The 19,819-nt window shown below is 39.2% G+C and overlaps 1 protein-coding gene across 1 annotated transcript; it reads right to left on the bottom strand.

The window, feature by feature from the left end:
• Positions 1-932: 932 nt before the first annotated feature.
• LOC138393874 (alcohol dehydrogenase 1C-like) lies at positions 933-13,396 on the bottom strand. Its single transcript, XM_069485339.1, has 9 exons — positions 13,313-13,396; positions 9,943-10,044; positions 9,205-9,343; positions 7,383-7,470; positions 7,068-7,287; positions 6,703-6,963; positions 4,772-4,907; positions 4,040-4,178; positions 933-1,266 (listed from the first exon to the last, which is right to left on the bottom strand). Exons 1-9 carry the CDS (start codon positions 13,328-13,330, stop codon positions 1,242-1,244), a joined length of 1,128 nt encoding a protein of 375 aa, XP_069341440.1. The 5' UTR covers positions 13,331-13,396; the 3' UTR covers positions 933-1,241.
• Between the last annotated feature and the right edge of the window lie 6,423 nt (positions 13,397-19,819).

Raw genomic sequence — 19,819 nt, 5'->3', positions numbered from 1 at the left:
GAAACAGATTGTAGACATAGCAGCAAGTAGCACTTTTGGAGATAGCTGTAATTCCTTGAGTAGGGATTAACTTTTCATTACACATTGGAGATAAAGCTCAAAATGCAAATCTTTCTCTGAGAGTGTGAAAGCATTAACAAATGGGTTCTATAGGCCTTTGCATATTTAAAATATTAAACTTACTTGAGGATCATAGATTTGATTTAAGACACAGTACCTAATAGAAAAGTTCTAGATTCAAGTTAAATTTTGTAAAAATGTACCAATGTATATAGGTGTATATATATCTGCTTAGAAAATATACTGCTTTATGTGTTGGTGCCATTTCTTGGTTACCCATTTTATATGCTGTGCTCATAGCTGCTGCCATACTATTGCTATACATCACACCACCATATGATTTTTAATTACTTTATGACTCATGTTCAGTCAATTGTAATCATTAACTAAGACCATTTAGCCAATGAAGCACTTTCATGAGTAAAAATTATACATTTTTTGAACATGTTTAAAGGAATAGTTCAATTTTCCCAACTAGTATCTGAACCTCACATTTATCACATCATGCACGAAACCTGTTTTCATTTAAAAGAATAATTATATATTCACTGTAAATGAATAGCATGAAAAGAATAGAGTTACTTCCCTTCACTATATGAAAATGTGTGACATTTTCTTTGATTTAGTAAGAAATTTCCTGGATTTAGAACCTCTGGATCTTCTGTATTTATAAACCCGAGTCTATGCTTTGCCATACTGTAGTTTTTAACCTGGAGTCTCAACACATTGTATAAAGAAAGAAAATACAGGTAGTGGAAATAGAGGTAGAGGTAGAAGATCTCAAGCTTCGTAGCCTGACGTGTGTGTTCGCGGCAAGTGGAGGGTTCCCTCCACTGGGCTTCAACCACTGTGGGTTAGAAAGATACAAAAAATGCAAGAAGGCACAAGACATTTATTTCGTCAATGGAAAAGGCGACATGAGTAGAATGATTAAAAAGGAAAATTTAGTGGTCCCAATTCCCCAGCTTATTCAACATCTTATCTACCTCTCACATCGATTTTGAACATTTGCTTGAAAAGTAATTTCCTATCAATTTCTGTTTCTTTTGGAAAGCTCTCGTGTGTGATTTATTGATAACATATCTGAAGAACAGAATCAGTGATGTTGCCCAGTAGCTGTTGCAGAGGGTGCAGGATGGAGGAGGCTGGAGGCTGCTTCAAGGGAAGGCGTCTGTGTGGTCTCAGAAAGTCAGGACGGTGCGGATACTGCAATGGGAAGGAAAAGACAGTGTGTCAACACTGAGACAATTCACAGTGTTCTGTGTGAGGGTCCAGGGAGCGTCTGAGGTGTCTTAGTGAAAACGTGTCTGGGCTCCCAGCCACTACATCCCCATTCCTATGTATTAGAGAAAATCAAATGAAAACAGAGTTCATCTTTTTTGTTGTTGTTTTTCTCTCTTATGTTTTCTCCAGTGTTAAGCTTGCTCATAATATCCTGGCCATGACTGTCATTTGGACTTCAATTCTATATTAGCATCCTCAAAAAATCATTTTTGAGTGCCCGTATTCTTGGCAAATGAAGGAATATAAGACAACAATGGGTAATAACATGTAAAAAGTTCTTCCTATTTGTCACAAAATTTGTGGATACTTTTTATGCATTATCTCATTTAAACCTCAACCTAAACCACAAGACTGTGGGGAAGGCTTTCATACTATTTTCATGTGAAGATTATAAAAACTGAGATTTAGAGAGAATTGTAATTTGGTGCACATCATATATCTACTGTGGCGTCCTGGCATTCCAAATAGTGTAAATACAAAGTGTATAAATTCTAAGACTCTAGCCTGAAGGAACTGATATTTTAAGTTAAAACTATGGTGAAAATTTAATAAAGCTTTGATGTTTAAGGATTCTTAAAAGTAGATAATAAAGCTAATTTGTATTAACTATAAGAGACTTCATTCTTGTAAAGGTTAGAAATGTAACATTTGCAGTTGGCATTACACATTATACCCTTTCTATAAACCATCTTCTGAGGGATAAATGCTTTTAGAAAAAGATGGTCTTCATGCGTTTTTAAATTATTTTGCATATAAATGTTATACAAATGTAAGAATATATGTAGATAATTTATGAAGTACAGGACAGTGTAGAGAAGAAAGAAAAATAATCCGTAATCCCACAACCTGGAAATAACCATTTTTAGTATTTTCTTGTATTTTAATCAACTTTTTTCTTGACATAGGTACATTTTTTACTGTGCTTGTTGAAAATTTGGGATCATATTGTATATGTAATTTGTGTTCTCTATTTTATGAACCAAGATTACATCAAGAGAATTTCCCAATGTAATGAAATCATTTCTTTTTAATGGCTTCATGGATTTCTAATGCATGATCAGAATTTAATCATTTGCTTGAGGTTGGGGTTTCAGGATGTTTCTAGTCTTTTATTTTATAGGTAACAGGTAAACATTCTTATACACATATGTATGTTAGGGTATTTGATTATTTCTGTAGAATAGTTTTCTAGAAATGAAATTGGTGGCACAAAGGATCTAAGTTTTTCAATGTTTCTGGTACAAATTATCAAATTCCTTTCCCAAAGGATGTAACAATTAATATCCCTACAAGCAGCATATGCAGGTATCCAAGTCACCTTACCCTTATCAATATTAAGCATTACAATTTTTGATCTTTGCTTATTGGTAGGATTCATTATATTTAACTATGCCTATTCAATTGTGTGGTACTCACATAAAGTCAATTTAGTGAAATCTTTTGTTCAACACTGGTCTCTGGTTTTGGTCATCTCTGTATTTGCCATCATCCTTCTACCTGATGATGATGACAATGATAACTAATGTTTGATGACTACTGTATTCCATATATATATGTGTATACATATACACACACACACACACACCCCACACACACATTTGTACTCTTGGGTGTCAGTGTGGTTTAATACAAAGTGAATTTATTTGCTAACAGCCAGATCTTTGAATTCTGCTCCCCTCTCAGCTACCTGCCTGGTTCTGGCCTAGATGTGTCATCTCTGAGTCTCAGGTTTCTCCTCTCCAAGATGGTGAAATCGGAACTGGCCATATCAGTATTGTTTGGGAATCACATAAGATAATACAGATAAGACAATCAGTAGAACAGCTGGTGCTGTCTAGTTGCTTGTTTCTTTCCTTCCTCAAAAATATTTGTCAGCTGAAGTATCTAGTATGATATTTTATGTGAGTGCCCAGGAAATACTATTTAAAGTTGAAAACCCCATGAGAGGAAGCGTGGGGTAGCAGAGAAAGCATGGACTATGGAGCTAGAAGGCAGGGAGTGGATACAACAGCCCATTACTAGTTGTGCTTCATTTAAATGAAGGTGACAAAATTCATCTTACCAGGTGGCTGTAAATGTTAAATGTTAGAAATAAGAAATAGAATTGGCAATTTTTCTAAGGTTTAGGGAAAAGTAAGGCAAACATTTAAAATAGCATTTACTACCCTTCCCCTTTATAACTTTTATTCGTAAAAATTTTCTTGTCAGCTGCAAAAGCAAACAAAAAAAATATTAGTAATATCTGAATAGAGACACCCCAACGTAGTTCTAGATCCTCCCATAATGAAAGTGTTGGGCATGGCCTGAGTATAATTTAAATTTACAGCCCCTAAATGTCAGCTTTATTATTTAGGGGTCCAGGCAGAGGGTACAGTGAGACCATGGTGTAATAAGGATCGGGTGACCCGATTATTTTTTTTGGCAAAGGTGAGTGTCCTCTTGCAAAGAAGGCTGAGTGGCTCTGATCCTTCAGATTTGCTGTAACCAACATAATTCGGCTTCAACAGAATAGGAAATGTAACACAACTGTTCTTAGCGCCCCACAGTAGGATCTCAGGTGCTCTACATGTGAACCTGAGCTGGTAACGGAAAACCAAGGCACTCCATTTTTTTCTCATCCTTCTACTTTTTCCTTCTCTGGTAGCCACACCTTACCATAAAATCAAAAAAGAAAAACCAAGAACTTCAAGCCTACCTCTTTCCAGAGCGAAGCAGGTCAAATCCTTCATTTATTTTTTCAAAAGGCAAAACATTGGTTATTAATGGATCCAATGGAAACTTCTTAGCCATAAAATCAGCCACAAGTTTGGGGACAGACTCTTTACTCTTAAAGCCTGAAAAGAAGACAATATCATTGTTAGATTCAGCCAGGGGTAAGGAGGAGAATTGGAGAGAAGACCTTCCAAATAAGATTAAGATGAAAGTTTATAAAAAATGCTGCATTCCTCAGACTGCTATTACTGAGGTTACTGGGAGACAGAGTGCTTTGATAGGTGCAGTGCTTTGGCTTTTAAAGAAAATCTTCCCAGATAAACAAGAGTCCTTAGTTATTAGCTGTCTCATAGAGAAATTACAGTGCAGATGATTATGCCCAAAGTCAAGGAGCAAATTTCGCAGTTGTCTCAATTTGGGCAATGAGTGTAGACATGAATTATAGATTCATGTGTCCTATAGACTTTCTGTGCCTTATTAGAAATTTTGGTCTTATGAGGTCATGAGTATAACAATGGACTTTAGTTAGTTTAAAGGGACCCTAGAAAATTCTGTCTCCCTTAGTTCCACATCTATTTGATTTGGAGCCTACAGATCAAAAATTAATTTGATTAATTTTTGACCATGTTGTTTTCTAAAAACTGACCTTGTCACTTGTAAAAGTGGAGAGATTCTGAAGTTACTGACAGTTTGGGCCTCAAGGGTAAGTACGTACCTCCAAAAACACCTCCTTTCCAGGTGCGTCCAGTCAATAGCATTAAAGGATTCATCGAGAGGCTCTGAGAATCAGGGGGTATCCCTACAGAGACGGTTGTGCCACAGGCCTCATGACAACATAACAGGGCAGCCATCTGGAATAACATCAACACTTAGCATCCTTAAAGTACACTCTCTGGTAGTCTGTACTGATAATGCGCGGTATGATGTCATACTGATTTAGCGAGATTGTGAGTCTGTGGAGGGAAGAGATTCTGTCTTTTTCTTTTTTTCCCTACGTTAGTGCTGTAGATTTAGGAAATGCCCAAAAATACTTTTTAGATAAATTGCATTTGTGTATACTTTATTCTTCCTTATAAAGTAATACGGAGGCAAACATCATTACAAACATACAAAATGTCTGGTCCCTTGAGGAAGGGTACTGTTTCATCATCACATGATTCTCAGGCAACCTATGGATTGGTTCATTCATTTTTCATTGATTTATTAAGTAGATGATTTGAACCTGGCACATTGAACCAGATGGTTTGATGGTGAACAAACTATGATTACATCATCAAAATTTGTCTCTTTCCCGCTTGATGCTTTGCCTTTTTGATGGATTCCTGTTCTGCAGTCCATTTCTAAAATGGACATGTTTTAAACATTGTTTTTTATGTCCCCCAAATGCATAATGGTTTCATTTTAAACTACACTTATAATTCCGGATCCTCAAAAGACAGTCCAGAAAGTCGTTCCCCTCTAGTCATCCTTTTGTACATGTTCTGTAGTAAGATAACAGTACAGAATCCCCCAGGGCAAATAATGATTGGGCCTTGGATTTTGGATTATGACACTTGGAAGGCCAGATATACTCAGAACATGTGGCTATCTGGTATTTGGTATCTTCAAATAAGGTAGCAATTCAGTTCCACATGAGAAAATGGAGGAAAACAATAGGAAAAGAGCATAAGGAGGAAAACTACAGCCTTGGAAAAAGTTGGATTCTTGTGAAAATTCATGCTTGTGTAGCATATTGTCCCAGGTCAAGGCTGCAAAGGTTTTGCTTTCAGTGTGCTGCTCCCCTTCACCACACTGCTGGGACTTCCTGGAGAACCTCAACAATGGAGATTTTTTGGTGTCTGTGGACGTTTGTGTTTTCCATTGCAGCTGATGATATTTGTACTTATTTGAAAGTAATAGGATGTATATTTCAAAGATGACGTAAGCACTCCCAGATTGGAAATAGTATTGCATATCAATAATGCTGGCTGACATTTCCTGAGAGCTTACTGTATGACAGGTGGCACTGTGCTAAGTATCTGACACCCGTTATCTCAGGTAAACCATACACAATGCAATGAAATGGATATTTCAGGGGTTTAAAGTATTCAGTCCAACATATAGATATTGGGTGCAAGTTATGTGCCAAGCACTGTGCTCTCTCTGTGGTAAAATGCAGGGTGTATTAAAGCCATCACTTTCCTTAGGGCACATTTTCAGTTAATGAAATAATTCTTGACCTAAAATTGCTCATTTCTTTTAGGAAAAGTATGATGTATAAAAAATTGGAATACATTAAAACATATAAACAATTGTTAAGCCATTTTTGTTAAGAATGTGAAGGAAAAATGAATTTGAGAACAGAATTTGTATTATTTATGTTTACTTGAGTTTGAATATTTCTCCTAAAATTAATAAAGTAAATCTGTGATGGTCCAGTTAAAAGACAAACCCTTTAGCTTTTCTAAGGAAGGCATATTACTTGAGGCAGGCTTGCTTACGCTGATAGAAGGAAAGATTTCTTGAAAATAAATGAAACAAACCAGGTAACAAACAGGAGGTGGAAAATTGCCATTCATTATCTTAAAAATGTTTTTTATACACAATATTTATATTCTGCTGCCTAAAAGATCAGAAGCAGACCTTTCCACATATGGTTGTACATACCGTGGTGTCAAGCCGACCAATGACCTCAAACGAAAAATCCACACCTCCATCGGTCATTTCCCTTATCACCTCCTGGATGGGTTTCTTGTAGTCTTGAGGGTTGATGCATTCAGTGGCACCCAACTCTTTGGCCTTTGCAAATTTACCTTTGTTGATGTCCACGGCTATGATCCTGGCCGCTCCGGCTGCCTTACAGCCTATGATGACAGACAGGCCAACACCTCCCAGGCCAAACACAGCACAGGTAGAGCCATGGGTGACCTGTGTATTCAGAAAATGCAAAAATGGATTAAGTAATGGTTGTTCGAATGTGCCTAGGGGCATTATAAGGTGTAAGTGGTCTTACTACCCAGTGTCATTCCTACCTTGGCAATTTTGACTGCAGACCCATAACCAGTGGAAAATCCACAGCCGATGAGGCAAACTTTCTCCAGCGGGGAAGTGGCATCAATTTTGGCCACGGAGTTCTCATCCATCACGGTGTACTGGGAGAAGGTGCTGATGCCGAGGAAGTGGTGGACGGGCTTCCCCCTGCAGGTGAACCTCGTGGTGCCATCCTGCATGGTCCCCCGAGGCTTGGCCAGACTAGTCAGTGAACACAGAGACACACAGGGCATGAGACAGGAGCATAACTAATGCGCAAACTCAAGGGCTGTGCAAAGAGAAGATGAAAAACCTACTCATTTTTCAAGCAGAAGTTGCTTTCAGGGTGTTTACAAATTCTGCATTTTCCACACTGAGGAGTAAAGAGTGGGATGACTTTATCACCTGGAGGAGGATAAAACAAAATTTTAAATTTCCAGAAATTTATAAAGGGAGAACTTAGAGCTTATATATATATATATGAGGTTTATGTCTTTGACAAGAGTGTCCATGAACTACGGTCCAATCACTGCTGTGCCACTGGTCATTGCCTGCCAACATTGGTGTTGGTTTCGCTTACATGTGGCTGAAGATTCCCAAACAGGAAACATAAATTTGCAAAACAACACGGATTTTAAAAATTATTCCTGTAGAGTTAACTATTATTGAGTGTCCTGATTTTTCCTGGGGCTTTACACACATCATCTCACTTAATCCTTTACTAATTAAATCTCCAATATTCTCACTGTAAGTGTCAATAACATTTTCAGTTGGAAGTGGGCTGCCATAGCTCCACGGGATGTTGGGGAGATGTGATATTTTGTAATAATTTGAGCTAAAATAAAAATGAGAATTTGGATAACCAATGCTTGACTTTTCAAAATGAGTATGCTTATCTTTCATATGTAGTGAATGCTTTTTAAAAATATCTTAATTTCTTTTTGAGGAAAACTAACAAAAATAGGACAAAGAAGAATGGAAGAAATGCCTCTGAAAACCTCAACCCTCCACAATGTTTTAGGCACTTTCTTTTAGGAGAAGAGTTGACTTTCAAATGTTTTTAGTTGATAATTTATGAATTATCTCTTTTTCCTGCCATGGTGAAAGGAGAAGGGGTGAAAAGGAAGAGTGTCAGTTTATTATTAATTTATTTCAGACTACAGGAAGTACGAAGAGCAGAAGCTCAATCTAGACCATTGGTTTTATTATTTGCTATTCACAGCTTATTTAAGTATTTGGTAAGCTGAAAGGTCAAATCTGCTGGCTAAAATGATTTTTTAGAATTAAACATAATTTTTATTTATAGTCATCTGTTCTACCTATCCCACAATACCAAGAGAAATGGTTGGCCCATCATATTTTATAGATAAATTTTATGTGGGAATGGTGATATGAAAATTTTCTATTTAGTCACCATTTCTCTGTGAAAATATTTATATCACTACACAATAAAATTAGGGTAAAATAAATATTAAAGATAAAATAATTCATAATTTGTAACCAGTCACATTTAGTCATGGCTAAAGGTGATACAACAGACTGTTTATGGCCAGATGCCTTCATGTAGTCTATTTCATTCATTCCCTGTTCCAGAAGAGAGGCTGTGTGGGAAGAGGAAATTGGTGAACGGGCTCCACGTGCTACGTAAGGAAAGGTCATGTTGATTCGGCTGTAGCCACACGGCCCCCTTTTGTGAACTCAGCACGGAACAATCTCCATACACTGGTCTGGAGCCTCAGGACCAGGGCTTGTGTTTTCTCCCTTGTCCCGCAGCCAGTTCTGTTTGGGCCCTGACAGAAGACAGTGCCCAGCAGCACTAAACCGGGGCTATTAGGGGATGAACTCCACACTGGCAGCCCGTGTCTCCTGTGATCTCTCACATCCCTGTGCTCTAACCTAGTGTCTGGCGTCGTGTATTAATAGGTGCTCAGTAAACGTGCTGAAGGGGAGAACACGTGAGTGCCTGGATGCACACGTGCCCGAGTCAGGCAGGGAGGGAGGGAGGAGGACACACTTCAGGGCCAGCTGGGCTGTGACCTTGTGCAAGATCTTTCATCCCCATTGCCTCAGTTTCCTGATCCAGGCTGGGTATCTTGGGGTGTTGAACCAAGGCACATCCCCTGAGTGTGAATTCTGTACCTGGTTTGACTGTGGTCACCCCTTCTCCAATGCTCTCCACGATGCCAGCTGACTCATGCCCTGCTATCACAGGAAGAGGGAGGACCATGGTGCCAGTGACCACATGGTCATCCGTGCGACAGATTCCTACGGCCACCATCTGCAGAGTAAAGGGAAGATGATCAGATTCAGAAAGATTATGATCCTCAAATGAATTTAACATACCCAATTTTCTGAAATTGTGCCTCTAAAACGATTTTAAGGATTTTGCTAATAATCCCTACTTTTTCCAAATACAAAAGATGCAGTTTATCCCCACGCAAGGCTATCCATTCTGAAACTGTTTCCTACTTTTCTTTCCTGACTTAAAAAATTTAGACTATTCTGTGAAATAATTGGTCCTGAAATATTTGCCTTATAGAATACAAAATGAATTTTTTTATACAAGTAGAACTTGCAGATTAACTCCAAGAAATTATCTAATGCTAATTGATTTTGAAATCTTGATATATCCTTTTCCGTTTTTAAAATAGACAAATTGGTTTTTATGTTACTGGAATTATACTGTACTATATATACCCTTTGGTCACTTTTTAAAAATTTAACAATTCCTATTTACATATATCCTTGGCCACAAAGGTAATTCCATTGTCTAGATTACAAAAAGTGCCCCTTAATGGATTTTTGGTTTTTCCATTTTTAATATTTTCTGAACTTTTTGAAAGCTAAAATTAAATAGAAGTGGAAAAAATGTTTCACCTTAACACGAACTTCATAGGCCTTAGGGGGCGCCACCTCCACCTCCTCAATGGAAAAGGGTTTGTTTAGCTCCCATAGCACAGCGGCTTTGCATTTTATCACCTGGAAAATGAAACAAAATGATGAAACCAATTTGTGTCCACTCTTGAAGTCAGGGCTTGGGTCTTCTTGTCTTTGTATATAGAACATCTAACCCCATGTGTGGTCCCTAACAAGTGCTGCATAGACATGAACACTTCTGGTTTACAAAGAGAATAAAACCATGTTTTTCAAAAAGCATAAAGCAATACCATAAGGAAAGAGAAACGGAATTAACTGTAATAAGATACTGAGATAAAAGAGAACATATTATTTTAGGCCATCCCCATGTTGTTTTCTTCCCCAAAGGTGTTTATTCTGGGTATTTCCTAATGCTGTCCTAAAAGTCATTGTTTACAAACAACTGTTGGCTTCTACATAAAGTCCCAAGTCACTATTATCTTCCTGACAGAGCTGGTGTCTGTTCACATAAATCCATTACTTCCTTGCTCAATTTTCTGCTTAGGACAAAGGATCTGTCTTTGTAATGACAGTTACATACTTACTTGCTCCCTGCTCTGGGATGACTGCTCTTTTCTATTTTCTTTTCTCCTCTGATTTCTCTTCCCATCCCTTTGGTGTGCTGCTGCTTTGCATCATTCATCTGAAACTTAGCTTTGGCAGCCTGTTTTGTTATGTAATTCATGTGTAGAGGCTCCTTACAGATTAAATTGGGGCTAAAAATTACAGAGGTTAGAGCTAACACGGTGTGTGTGTGTTTGTGTGTGTACATACACTCACACACACATGTATATTTAAACTGGAGAACTATGTGTTTGAATTTCTAGCTAGCATAGCTTATACATAGATGGTCTTAAAAATAAAAGTTGAACACGTATTTGCAGTGTGTGGGAATGTGTCATAAAACCTATCTTCCTTGTTGTAAAACATGTACAGTTAACAGAACTCTTTCTAGAGACAATTGGCATCATTGCAAATATGATAAATTCAATAGAAATTTATTCCTCTGAGAATTCGTTTCATTATTTGTCTAATCCTTCCACTTTGCAGGGTGATCAACACGGTCGATGCCAAAGTCAATATGAGAACCCTTGGAAACATCATCCTCATAGCAGGAAGGTCCTGATTCTCAGGTGCCTGTGATGTGACAGGCACATTGTGGCCTGTGCGGGGTGAGTTTCAGGCTTTGCCTTGAAACCTGACCAGGGGCTGCCAGGATAGTATTACTGAATTATTGGCTTTATTTTCCAGATGAAAAGATTGAGGATTAATTGACTTGGATTGAATAATTTTCCCAAAGTCACAAAGCTGGCTGTCTAGGGAGTGAAGATCAAGCCAGCCTTAACTTTCACTGCCGCATTGTAGTTAAAAGTTAACAAAAAGTTTAATGACAAAAGCAATAATAGCGGTGCCTAGATGTATCGACTTATTGCTGTGTACCAGGTACTGTTCTAAGTGCTTTACAGCATTAGTTTATTAAATTCTCATAATCACCTTATGAAGTAGATGTTAGTGCTATCACCATTTAGCATCTGAGGAAAATAAAATGCAGGCAGGACAAACATAAATGAAATGCTATCAAAATGCAAAGTTATTAACGCTGCACCTGAGAGGGGAGGATCGATTGCTTAGTTCATCATTTATTATTTTCATTAATATGGTTGGGTTATGCCTCACTTTTGCTTAATGAACTCATTATTTAGGTTAAGCTAGGTTTTGGTAAATTTAATTTTTCTCCTGATTATTTTTCCTTTAGAAGGCAAATCCTAATCAGTAACAAATGAAAATAAAGTGGAATAAGAACACTGACAATTGGCCACTCATCCAACCAATCTTATTGCTATGAGCCTGTTTTGTCAGACAGTGTGTGTGTATAGAAACGTCAGAACGTTTAACTTGAGATCCTAGCAAGACATTTTACTGTGTGCTCCACTCCTAACACAACAAATGTGCTGGAAATGTGGCCCAGCCTCTAGTAAGTAAGCAATTAAATACAGTATTTGATTACACTGAATGACCATATCCATTTCTCTGTCCCTGTCAACACATTCAACAAATAAATATAAACTCATGGAAGTCTTAGAACCTGTGTTCCTAGTGCTAATAAGTGATTCAAATCGTATTGGTATTAATGTTCTGTAAAATCACACTGATTTTTATATGTGGAAGATATTGTTCTGTAGGATTTCTCTGGAAATTGCCTAAAAGGTGTCAAAAGAGACCCCAGAATTTGCATGTTGATGTTGTCCTGTTTAACCTTGATGATTCTAATGCTATATGCATTTTTAAGAGATTTTATAGTAAGGTTAGAAGGATATTTCAGTCTCCTGAATTAAATTCCTCTCATAAAACCTTTGTCAGACTTAACTTTCTGATGTTCATAAAAAGAATGTGATTACAAAGAATAACACATTTAAATTACCATTCCTTGTCTTTTTTTATTTTTGAGACAGAGTCTCGCTGTGTCACCCTGTATAGAGTGCAGTGGTGTAATCATAACTCACTGCAACCTCAAACTCCTGAGCTCAAGCAATCCTTCTGCCTCGGCCTCCCAGACTGCTAGGATTACAGGTGTGAGCCACCCCACCAGCCTAGGATTTCTCAATATAAAGGTAACTTTTTATTTTTACAGTTCACTTTTTTCTGAATAAAATAACTTCTTGCCTAAGGCTTTTTTGACTTTAGAATTACAAATTAGTTATCATTAGCTTGGAATAAACTATCACTTTACTACAATTTTATTTAATGGAGGAAATAAAGACTTAGATAACAGTTCTATACATTCTTTTTTTTTTTTTTTTTTTCTGAGACAGAGTCTCACTCTGTGGCCCAGGCTAGAGTGAGTGCCGTGGCGTCAGCCTCACTCACAGCAACCTCAAACTCCTGAGCTCAAGCGATCCTCCTGTCTCAGCCTCCCGAGTAGCTGGGACTACAGGCATGCACCACCATGCCCGGCTAATTTTTTCTATATATATTTTTAGCTGTCCATATAATTTCTTTCTATTTTTAGTAGAGATGGGGTCTCGCTCTTGCTCAGGCTGGTCTCGAACTCCTGAGCTCAAACGATCCACCCACCTCGGCCTCCCAGAGTGCTGGGATTACAGGAGTGAGCCACCGCGCCCGGCCTATACATTCTTGTTAAAGGTAGTTAGCATAGCTTATTTCCATTGTAGTTCAGTAGACATCATAAGTTGTAGCATATATTGTGCATCATATTGAGTGTATCATTTCTGATTTAGATATCAATTCTAAATTATCCATAAAATACTGCATCCCCTTACTTATTATATTAATGAGGATATATTTCCAATGGTAATGGTTCTTTGCTTACTTTTCCTGCTGTGCTCATGTTGTTGCTGTCTTCTCTGCAGACCACGAGACTGGTGAGTTCTTGTGGACTTCTTCCCTGCCTGAGTGCATATATACAGTGCGCAGATGTTGTGTTTGCTTGAGTAATGCCCAATTCCACAGGTGGTCTGTGTCTTTAGGCCACACCCATCAAATTATGCTTAGGTCAGTCAAATGGGAAAGAAAAGGGCACTGAACTACTACTCAAAACCTTGACTTTGTGATGTGCTAATATCAGATAACACTTTGTTTTGATCAGGTTAAATATTTCCCTACACATAGGAATAAATTTTCATCTCCCCCTCTGTCTTGAATTCCATGATTCCCTCTCGCAGGCAGAGTTCTGTTTCCCTTTCTGTGCACTGAGCTCCAACCTTGAATGCACATGGTGCAGTTAGCAGGGAGGAGGACTGAGGAAGCAGCACAAATGAGGCAGGACAGAGAGAGCTGGGAGCCAGAGGAACGTGTCTGATCCAGCACCCTCCTCTTCACAGCAGGGAATCAGACACCCAATCAGTCCCAGCCAAGGTGTCACCATCCCTGGCATTTCTGCTCCATGCAACACCAATCAGCATTGACTGAGCATCTCCCTATGCCAGGCTCTAAGCTGGGTCCAGTGGCAGGCAGGGTTGAATAAGAGATGACTCCCATGTAAAGCAATTACCATGAACTTGGCAGGTAGAAGAACCCTCAATAAATATTAGCTGCAGTTATTATTCACACAATGAAGCTCATAGTGTATGAGCATACCACATGTGCATGTCAGCCTGTCTGGGAAATACCCATCACAGGGATAGGTTAGTGCTTTGGGAGCAGAGAAGGAAGGACACAGTCCCTCTGAATGAAGGACTTAGAGGAGGCATCGTGGAGGAGCAGGCATTTCAGGTAGACTTTAAATAATCTGAGAATATCAAGAAAATCCTCATTGGATCATTTCCATTGTCCTTTGATCAATGTAACTGGTATGTGCATGGCTTTCAGAGAATAGGATTGGATTTTTCTTTTATCCACACTTGGAGTTGTCATAAAATCATGCAGTGAGCTCTTTAGTTAGATGTAATCTGTCAACATGGACAGTTTAACTTAAAGGACATATTTCTGCAGAATTGCCCAGGGAACAGTTTCCTGACTAGCTCATGACTGTGTCAGGAAGCTTTAATTATGAGTCACGGAGACTGACACCAGGGCTGAGAAACATTCACCCAATAGAACACAAGACTTCAATTCGAAAAGGTGTGAAGGAAAGAAGAGAGTCCCAGATCTGACGCCTGGTCTCCAAGGGGACCCACGATCTGGCTTTAACCTGCCCCTTCACTCTGCCCCTCCCCAGCTCCAGTGCAGGCCCAGGTTCTTTGACAGCTTGTGTCTCCGTTGTCCCCCAAGCAGACGTCTGTTCCCCTCTCAAGCCCTTGCTCATCATGCTCTGTCTCCTCTTTTCTGTCCCCGTGACCCATTCAGATCCTGCCCAACTTTGAGACCCAGGCCAAGGCCCCCCTTGTGGACAAATATTAGCTGCAAATCACAGTCATCCTTCCCTTCTGTGCGTCTCTCTACCACCGGCGTCCCTCCTGTGACATTTGGGACCTCTTCTCTTTCGTTGTTCTGTGCATTTAGTGTAGGGACCATACTCTTCAATTCTATCGGAAATTTCCCGTCAGGGGCCTTCTTAAGTTTCATTTATATTCTGAACTGCACCTAGTACCATGTAGACAGTAGGGGTTTAATAAATGATTATTGAATTCCTGTGCTCATTTTTGTTAGGACAGGGACTGTTCTACCTGTGAGGAATCTCATAATTTAGAATATTCAGTGACTCCACTTTAAGGGATTCCAGATCAGCAGTGGGGTCGGTGGTCAGGTCGGGAAGACAGAGAACCCTCAGGTGAGGTGGGAAGTGGTCGGTGCCAGGAGAGGGTTTGCGAGTGGGTTCAGAGGAGGAAGGCACCACCCTGTCTTCCCCTTGTGCATTCTCAGCACTTAATGGCCAACTCAGAGTGAGTGCTTGTGTATTTTTTGACTAAATTGAAGGAGCGATTTGTACTTTGAGAGTCAAAGGAGCCTCAGAGGAAAGATATTTTATTAAGATTTGTCAGGCGGTACATGGTCAACGTATGTAACCTGAACCTCTGTACCCCTATAATAACTTGAAAAAAAATTAATAAAAAAAAGAAAGATGAGTTGGAATTGAGAGGTATAGATGGAATCAATAGCATATGTTTTACTCCTCTCCCACACCTGCAGACCCAGAACCTGAGGGAATTGCGGCCGCTACCACCTTGTTTTTAGGGCCCAGATACTTGTGGGTCCCCGGTGCCCTCTTATAAGCTTCCATCACTTCATGAACACATGGCTCCGTGAACCACAAAATGCATTGGGACAAACTCCCTGGAATCAGGAGATCCTTGCTAATACCATCTAGCAAGAACTGTGCTCTTACTCCTTGCCCTGCCTTCCAGAAATTTAGATAGGCAAGTGGGAAGTGCAGGGGATACATGAGTGGGCATCAGCAGTCTAGTTTTAGATGGTCATGGCGGCCTGGAACATCTGGAATGTCCAAAGGTAAACCTGTCAATCTCTAAGTGCCACAGGGCATCACTTCCCTCTGCTTCTCTGTCTTTCCCTGCTCCCCCCCCCCCCCGATTCCATGACAGCCAAATTCTATATTACATTTCCATTTAAGTATGATCTAATTTCAGATCAACTGGAGAGAGGCCATGCTTGGTTCAGCTTAGGTCAGGGATTGCCCATGTGACAGGCAGAATAATGGCCCCCAGAGACATCCACTCCCAATCCCTGGAACATACAGAATATGTTGCTTTACATGGTGAAGGAGATACTGCACATGTGATTAAGCTAAAGATTTTGAGATCAGGGGATTATCTTGCATCATCTAGATGGACCCAGTCTAATCTTGGGTCTTAAAATTGGAGAACATTTCCAGGCTGTCATCTGAGAGGGAGACTTAACTACCCACAGGCCTGAGATGGTCATGTCTGCAACAGGGGGGTATTAATTTTCTATTGCTGATATAACAAGTTACAACACACTAACAGGAAGAATAGGGCTGGCATCTCCACTATGACTAAACAGAGCCTCTGAGGGAAAGACCAGCATCTCTGCAAGGGATCAAACTATCTCCTTTTTCTCCAGAGCCCTCATAATTCACATGGGCCTAAGAAAGCTTATTGTAACTGTCAGAAGTATCCTCAGTGTAAATCCTTCATTTTTGGGTGAAGTGACTTGGCAAAATGGTGAGATTAATATTATTCTAAAGATTGCTGGAAAGAAAAATTATAACCCCACAGATGTGCATAAATAGTTGGAAAACTTTAAAGCATGTTGAGGAATGAAGTGCAAAACAAAGCTTGGGAGAGGGAATTTAGCAGCCATTAATTGGACTTTAGAATAGATAAATATTGTATAGGGCCAAGTGCAGTGGCTCATGCCTGTAAACCTAGCACTTTGGGAGGCCAAGATGGGAGAAGCCCTGAGGTCAGGAGCTCAAGACCGGGTTGACCGACATAATGAGATCTTATCTCTGCAAAAAAAGAGAAAAACTAGCTGGCTGTGATAGCGTGTACCTGTAGTCCCAGCTACTGGGGAGGCTGAGGCAGGAGGTCACTTGAGCCCAGGATTTGAAGTTGCAGTGAGCTACAATCACGCTAGTGCACTCAGGTCCATGCAGCAATGCAAGACTCTGTCTCCAAAAAGAAAAATAAATATTCTATAGAAAATTAGAATAAACAGAGTTAAGTATTTTATTTAGAATAGAATAGATTTTAGGTTGCTAGAATAATTTTTGAAAATACATGCATTCAAAACCATCCAATAATATTCAATTAGCATTTGATTTTGATTTTGATTCTGAAGCCAAAGGTGTTGAGGGAGGTGAAGTGCTGGCCAACCATGTGACCGTGGAGGCTGGAATGGTGCTGTGGGGAGCATGTGTGAGAGAACAGCGTGTCTGTTGACATTTGTCTTGTGAAAGGACTTGGAAAATAATCTAAGAATCCAAAATCCAAAGTAACAAACATGTTTATCCAAGATTTTTCTGTGAGAGCCAAACTACAAACCATCTTAAAGTCCAAAGTTGTTTTGGTGATTTATTTTGAATTATGCTGATGATGTGCTTTGCAGATTCTTAAAAATATAATTACTGAGTATTCCTAAATTCTTCTTCTGTCATTTTGGTGTTCTGAATTTGGTTAATGTCCATTGGTAGAGAGCTGGTGTTCCTCTTTGGGGGTGTGCTTTCCATTTGATTCTTCATATTTCCAAAGTTCTTTCGCCTATTCCTTCCCATCTGGATTAGCTGTTGCTTCTTACCTTTAGATTTTTGTTTGGATAATGACACACCGTGTTTAGTCTCTGAGCCAGTAGGTGGTGATTGTGAGTGAGATTCAACCACACTCTATATGAATAGTCAGTAGATTGTGTTTAATCTTTTAAGTGTGTTTTCACACATTTGGTGCAAACTTTTATGTGTAACTAAGGGAGATATTTAGAAAGGGATCACTTGTAAGAAAGGCTTCAGAGAAGACTGAGTATTTTTGGAAACTTTTCAATGATGTGAAAAAGACTGGTGATTAAAGGTGAGAACGTCACCTGGGATAAGAGTTTGGCTTACAGGAAGGCGTATAAGAAACTGACAGTACAATACTACTTGCTACAAATTTTTAAAAATCGAAAATTCATTCTAAAATAGAAACGACTATAAGAATAGAAACAAAGCCTAACATAATTTAGAAATCCTATATAATGGCTGAATACTAAAATTCTTTATTTCCACTTCTGACACTCATGTAGAAGAGTTTTATGTAGAGGACTTAACCAATCCTTTTTGCAGTTATGGCAACGTAACAAAGAGACCGTAAGGTCTCTATTATCAATTGGGGTGAGAGATCTCTTCCTCCCAAAGTTGACTAAGTGTTGGCCCTACAACAATGGTCCCTCCCATTCTTGGCTGTGAACTTTCTAAACACAACTCCATTTGAAAATCCTAGAGGCATTTCAAACTGATCAACTCCATTGCCAAACTTAGCCATTACTATGGCTTCAATGTTTTTCCTCTCCAAAGCTCATGTTGAAGTTCAGTGGCCGTTATAACAGTGTTAGGAGGTGAATCCCTTAGAGGTAATTCAGCCATGATGACTTTGTCCTCATGGGCGGCATTATGACATTATAAAAGGGTAAGTTCAGTCACCTCTTTCTCTCCCTCACCCTCTCCCCTTCCGCCATGTGATGCAAGAAGTCTCTCAGCAGATGTCAGCACTTTGATCTTGGATTTCGCAGGCTTTGGAATTGTGGGCCAATCAATTTGTGTTCATTATAAATGGCACAGTCTCAGGTATCTTGTACTAGTAGCAGAAAATGCACTAAGACTACCATCTTCACCACAAATGCCTGAGATTGTTTTTAGACCCCTTCCTGGTGAAGGTTCTATGGTCTGCACCCAACTGTCAGGCTGATACTTTGGAATTAGCCTCTGCCCTCTGTGTCATGCCCCATACTTTCTTGATCTTGCTGATAAGTCATCTGTGCTTCCTGAGAGTGTCTCATTCATTTGGGGTTCTCCTTTCCCTTTGCTACTGCTCTGAAACAGGGCCTGTTCTGTTTTGCCTGTACGTAGCTAAAACCTCCTCATTCTCTCTATTCCTCTCCTCACCTCTAATGCACCCTCCCCAGGGCCACAAGAATGAATTTCTAATGTGCCAATCTGAACATATCACCAACCTGCTCAGAAAAATTTTAATAGAACCCCCACTTTCCAGACCCAAAGGATAAAACCTCAACTTCTTGTGAGGAATCCAGGAGCCACTATTTCCTAGCCATAGACACTTCCTGTTGTGAAATTTACATGCCAACAATACTATAAGCTTGTCATTTGTTATACACACTCTGCTTTTCCGTCCTGAACCCTTGGGCTGCAGTGACCTCCCCCCATTTTCCTTCTGTTACCCTCCTTCTGTTCCATTAAAGTTAGGTATAAATATTTGCATTAGGTAACAATCACTGTAATCCCAGCATGGACCTTTCAGTTTAAATATTACCACTTTCTCTCTTACGTATTAGTTTTGGATGTAACTTTTATCTTCTCTTCCTCTTTGCTCTCTTCTTTTTCCTCAGAACTATTGGAAAGAGAGAGAACAGATAGCTCATATAGCCTCAAATCTCTTTCATGCTTAGAAGTCAACCAGCATACGCATTTATTTTTCTTGCTAATTTGTTTGAATTCTTTGTAGGTTCTGTATATAAGGCCTTTGTCAGATGTATAGTTGATGAGTATTTTCTCCTAATCTGTAGGTTGTCTATGCATTCTTGATTATTTCCTTCACTGTGTGTGTGTGTGTGTGTATATATATATATATAATCTTTTTAATTTAATCAAGTCTCTTGTTGTTGTTGTTGTTATATTTGCCTTTCGTGTCTTAGTCATAAATTCTTTGCCTAGGTCGATGTCTAGAAGAGTTTTTCCTACATTTTATCCTAG

The sequence above is a fragment of the Eulemur rufifrons genome, chromosome 13, assembly GCF_041146395.1.
Source record: "Eulemur rufifrons isolate Redbay chromosome 13, OSU_ERuf_1, whole genome shotgun sequence".
NCBI classification, from domain to species: domain Eukaryota; kingdom Metazoa; phylum Chordata; class Mammalia; order Primates; family Lemuridae; genus Eulemur; species Eulemur rufifrons.
This window is presented reverse-complemented; position numbering and strand designations above follow the sequence as displayed.